The 5775-nt window shown below is 40.5% G+C and overlaps 1 protein-coding gene across 1 annotated transcript in view; it reads left to right on the top strand.

Moving 5' to 3' along the window:
* The first annotated feature begins 2556 nt into the window (after nt 1-2556).
* LOC117936812 (receptor activity-modifying protein 1-like) overlaps nt 2557-5775 on the top strand; it is a 9338-nt gene continuing 6119 nt past the window's right edge. Inside the window, exons 1-4 of the mRNA XM_034860206.1 lie at nt 2557-2703; nt 2977-3084; nt 4011-4121; nt 4810-4963. Of these exons, the coding sequence (XP_034716097.1) occupies nt 2667-2703; nt 2977-3084; nt 4011-4121; nt 4810-4963 (410 nt within the window). The 5' untranslated portion in view covers nt 2557-2666. The remainder of the gene's footprint in view (nt 2704-2976; nt 3085-4010; nt 4122-4809; nt 4964-5775) is intronic.

Here is a 5775-nt window from a genome sequence, read left to right as displayed (position 1 = left end):
TCTGGAATTAAAAAAAAAAAAAAAAAAAAAAAAGAGAGGAGAGTCAGTCAGCGCCAAACTGAACTGCACACTGCAGTCTGTGTGTGATTGTGTTTGTCTGTCCAGTCCGAGTGAGAGAGAGAGAGAGAGAGAAGAGGATGAGAGACAGGGAGAGTGTAAGAGGGAGAGAGAGAGTGTGAGAGGGAGACAGAGAGAGAGAAAGACAGAAAAATAAATATCTGCATTCTTGAACGTCTGCATAAGTAACGGCTGGGTGTATGATTAGGTTTTGTTTTTAACCTCGCTTTAAATTTCAGGATCAATTTCAGGATTTCTCCGCCACATTTTTTTTTTACCAATAATCCCGATATTTTTGCTTTTGACAATGAAAAAAAACACCAAAAACAAAACGGCAGTACCAGAGAACTTTGCATTTTTCATTAGTTTTTAGTTTTATTTTGTTTTGATTATTTTTTGTTTTCAAAGTCAGTTTTAATCACTTTCTAAAGCGGGTTTTCTTGACGAGTTGAGTTTTCCTTTTTTTTTCTTAGCATTTTTTGAAAATGCTAAGTTTTAGTTCAGTTTTTTAAAGTTTTTAAGTCTTTTTTTTGTATTATGGGGTATTTGTCGGGGGCCAGAACTGTTTCCCGTTTCTGCGACTGAGGTGTAGACAGAAGCCTTTTTAAAAAGCTCTGACTTCCTGCAGATTAAAAACCACAAAGCACAGGAAGTTTAAATCCTCAGTAGTTGGTTTGTTAAAGGCAAATGCAAATAAAACGTCCTATACTATCACATAAATCCACAATAAATAGGAATTTGAATGGGTTGTGCATGAAACACAGGACTTGTTTTGAGGCTGTTCTGCTCCTTACATTTTACAAAACTGACTCGTTACTTTAGGTTTTTGTACAACAGGTCGTGGTGTCGGAGAATAGTCCGCCTCAAACCGCGAGCGGGCGTGCACGCCACACGAAGAATTAAGGATTCATACCAAATCCGTGCTCAAGGGTTTATGATCGTGAGCAAAATAGGAAAGATATTTTATATTTATTCTTACCTTAATTATAACTTGTCACCCCCCTAGTTGTACTACAGCACTTACTGTTAAAACCTAGGTTTGGAGACCTTATTTAATCGTTAAATTAACAGATATTTTTGGGTGGGAGTTGTAGTTTTTATGCGTCTAAGCACCGCCGGCTTTTTCTTCCACTTTTATACTTTATTTTAATTTTAATTTGTTTATTAATCCCCAGTGAGGAAATTACAATTTACACTCTGTGTGTACACACTTTGATAGCAATCACACACACAGGCCTGAAATACACACACATGCTCAGGACCTCTACATGCACCAACGGAGGGATGTCAGAGTAGGGGGGGGGTGCCTGCTGAACCAGCACCCTGAGCGGTTGGGGGGGGGGGGTTGGTGCCTAGCTCAAGAGCACCTGGCAGTACCCAGGAGGTGACGTAGAATCTCTCCAGCCACCAATCCACACTCTGTACTTTTTGGCCCATATGGGGACTTGAACCAGCGACCCTTCGGTTCCCAACCCAACCCCCTACGGACTGAGCTGGTGCCGGCCCTTTAAGTAGATTTCCAGGCCAAATTACTTGAGTAAAGACGTTAAATCCGTACTTTTCACTTTTTAGTATTTTTTAACACAAGTATCTGTACTTCTACTTGAGTACTTTTGCCATCTCAGCTTGTTTGTGTGTTTTTTTTACATGCCTGAGCTTTCTGTGACCCCTCCGAGAGAGCGCTTGTTTGTGTGTTTTTCCTATCTTTCATGCTGCACCAGCTTCCTGATTTGAACCCCGTCTCTGTCCGGGCAGCCTTCCCTGCCGCTAAATGGAGGAGGAAATCCCCTAAGAGCGTTTTCACTAACTATCTGAGGAAGAAGAGCAGGAAACCCGAGCAGTGCTGCCTCACTTTACCAACATTACCGCCAATGTCCGGGCAGTCCCTTTCCAATTACGAGTTTTATCGCAGTGCGCTTATGGCAGCAGACCCCCAGAGTAAGTAGGGACATACCAGCACATCCGATTAAAAGGGTAACTACCGGGGTTTTTATCAACTTGAGCCCTTTTTTCCTGTTTTTGTGTCTAAGTGACAGATGGGAACTATAATTTTAGACATTGGTCCAGTATTAGTTGAGATTGAAAAACAAGGTACATTGTAAGTTAATGGGCCAATGTCCAGCTTGTATTTACCTTCACAAAAGTGCTTGTTGTGGCCTTTGTGTGTGTCTGACATTATGTAAAAGAAAGGTCGACCTTTTTGTTATTCTAAACATAAACGTACGAAATTGCATCCGCTAAACCCACCAGACTGACAAAATAATGCCTTGTGGTAGAAAAATTATATCTCTCCTCCAACAATAATAATAATTATAATAATAACAATAATGTTAAATTGTTATCTCTCCACCATCCGCTTTATTATTCAGTCTGTTTATCAGTCACTTCAACGTCACCGGGAGAGAGAGAGAGAGAGAGAGAGAGAGAGAGAGAGAGAGAGAGAGAGAGAGAGAGAGAGAGAGAGAGAGAGAGAGAGACAACTAAGATAAAGAGGGTTGGGCTTGTTTCTAGACCCACTTGGCTCTCAGACCTTGAGCTTCATTAGTGGCATCCCAGGTCACCGAGCGGGCCTTGAAGGTTACTCCCGATCCCCCTCATCGCTCGCCACCATGATCCTGTACCTGCTCGTCCCCGTTCTTATACTCGGTACGTATCCCTTACTTCACTTTACACGCGTGCTTTAGGTTAATTGTGCTGTTATCTCTTAGGATTTCCTGTTTTTGGGGGTTTGAGGCATGTTTTCCATGCGTGTCCATTGTCTCCCCTGTGTGTGTGATTGATGTGTGTGTGTGTGTGTGTGTGTGGGGGGGGGGGGGGGGGGGGGGGGGGGGGGGGCTGGTGTTTTGGGTTAGGTTTTTTTTGTATGGGCAAGAATTGTTTGTCTAATGTTAAAAAGTTGTGTTGAATCTGTGTCCACAGCAGCAGGTAATGAGGACTCCCATGCAGCCAACAGGACACACAGGACAGAGGAAGAGCTGAGCAGAGCTGAGTGGGACCAGACCCTCAGAGAGACCCCCGCTAACAACAGTAAGACCTGTTCATTTACTGCAAGTAGGGATGCAACTAGTTGTTTTCACTGTCAATTATTACTACTACAGGTGTACCACGCTGTAGGGTTTAGGTGCAGCACCTAAAATCCTTTTCTCAGATGATCTAATGACTGTAGATGGACGTCTTTAGCAGGTTTTGTCTTTAAAGCTTTTTAAGTTCACTACTTGTCTGCTCCAGCTTTTCAAATGTTTTAGACACGGAAATTATATGGAGATATTAAAAACCCACAATGCTCACTTAACCCTCCTGTTGTCTTGGGGTCAATTTGACCCATTTTCAAAATGTTCCTGTATCAGAAATTTTGGGATTCTTTCAAACAAACAAAACAATGTGGCTAGGTCCATAAAACCTTTTTTACAACTGAAATAATTTATCAGTTAATTACTTTCATTACATTTTTCTTTTTGGTAACCATCATGTTGTCTTTGGGTCAAATTTGACCCATTTTTAGAGTTATTTTTTAATATCCAAAATAAAGGAAGTCAAAATACGGGTGAAAAATGTTGGAAAAAGCGCCAAAATCGATCAAAAATACAACAAAATACACAAACTTCATAAAAAAACAGTGTAAAATGCAACATTCAAAAAACAATTGAGATAAGGGGAAAAACTTTTTCATGGTCAAAGGGAAGACAACACAATGTTTAATTCACTATTATAGCATAATTATTTTGGCCATTATGAATGACATATTACCATTTTTGCACACCTTTCACGTTCCCCCTGCAGAACTCCAAAGTACCCCTATAGGTACAAGTACCCCCATTTGAGAAACTGTGACGTTAAGAATGCGATTTTGACATGGCAGCTGTGTGAATAAGAGGATGCATTCACTGACAATGTTCATTCCCCGAAACATGGAGAATAATCCTCAAATTAAATGGATGTTTTTTTGTCTACAGGTGCAATAAAACCAGACAATGTGACATCCAGTTTGTACAAAGAGGAAAAAAGTCTAATTGAAGATGAGCTGCAAAACAACCAAACATCTGGCGTGATCCTAGAGGATGAGGGTGAGTGTTTCTATTTATTCTGCATGAGGAGAGGAAACCCCCCCCCCCCCCCCCCCCCCCCCCCCCCCCCCCCCCCCCCCCCCCCCCCCCCCCCCATCCCACCCCCACCCCCCATGTCCATATCAGTGCCTTTAAAGTTCCTGCACTTAACAAGCTTCTCACTACAAAGCTGAAAAAAGTGATAAGGGATCTAGTTTCACTTTAAGGTAGAAGCCAAGATAAATAGAAGCATGCACTACTGAGTGAGCTCATACCTTCATGAAAACAATTTAATTTTAACGTCAATAACACTGCAATATTGTTTCTTGTATCATTGCAACCGCACTTTAAAATACCTTTATTTGACGCCATTTTGCTTCCTTTCAGTCTACCGTATAATCATTGTCTGTTGTTTGCCTGTATTTCTTGTGTGTTTACTTGTTTGTGTGTTTTTGTTTTTTTGCTGTTATTGAAGAAAATGCTGATGCTGTAATAACGAAATCTCCCCGTTGTGGGATGAATAAAGTATAATCTAATCTAAGAGTAAATCAAAGAACCTGTACATTGAATAACGACGCATATCACAGGATATCTATGATTTTGTCCATTTCACACACTGCAACATAGTAAATCAGCCTTGGGTGCTGTTTAATATTTGTGTGTCTCCGTTAGTTCACGTATGTCAGAAGCATTTTTTTTTACATTGCAGAGATATTTCAGGACCAGGAAAATACGTATGCAGCAATGCTTTGCCAAGTGGACATGCTGGAAGAGTACAGTCACAACTACTGTGGTGCAATTTTTCACACTGAAATGACGTCAATCAGCAGAGAAAACTGGTGCGTGCTGGGAGATATAATCAGGTAAAGCTTACCCAAAGCTACAGAGTTAAGGGCTTGTTTCCGGTTTATAAAATTGCTTTTTTTTATAGCCTAATGTTTTTCTTCATCTCGTGTTCTAATATCCTAAGTTTATGCTTTTTAAACCTTTTTAAAAAGGGCTACATAAATTAAGTTTATAGCCTATTTAAGTCTATTTAAAATTAAATATAGAGTTCATTTTAAACCAACCTAGGCTGAACAAAGTGCTGTATAAAGTTATATTATCTTATAAAAACCAAGGAAGACAATAACAATATGGACACAATGCAAATCATACAAACAACACTCTTCTGTCCCTAAACTAAATCATACGCCAAAGAATGAAATGTGTTTTAAGACGAGACTTAAAGATCCCAGAAGTAGAGGAGGACCTGATATAAATGGGAAGTTGTCTCCAGAGTCTCGGGGCCACAACAGAGAAGACACCATCCCCCTTTGTTTTCATCTGAGACTGGAAAAGCTAAAAAGAACTGATTGGACAATCTTAGGCTCCTGGAGGGATAATGTAGGGTAAGGAGATCAGCAACATATAAAGGGCCAAGCCATGTAACGCATTAAAAACAAGTAATATCACTAAGGGGGCTCCGATCAGGGTTTTTGGGGCCGATCACCGATTGCTGGAAGCATTATTGGTTGATACCGATCACCAATCATCGGGGCTATTTGAAGCCATCTATTCATATGTCATATAGTTATCATATATACATTTTAATAGCCTTAACCCCTTAACGCCTACTGTCATAAATATGCGACAAACCGTTTAACTTAATTAACCAGCCGAGATAGCGTCTTCA

The sequence above is a fragment of the Etheostoma cragini genome, chromosome 21 (genome assembly GCF_013103735.1).
Source record: "Etheostoma cragini isolate CJK2018 chromosome 21, CSU_Ecrag_1.0, whole genome shotgun sequence".
Taxonomy (NCBI): Eukaryota; Metazoa; Chordata; class Actinopteri; order Perciformes; family Percidae; genus Etheostoma; species Etheostoma cragini.
Note: the sequence above shows the minus strand (reverse complement) of the source record. Positions and strands in the feature narration are given on the sequence as shown.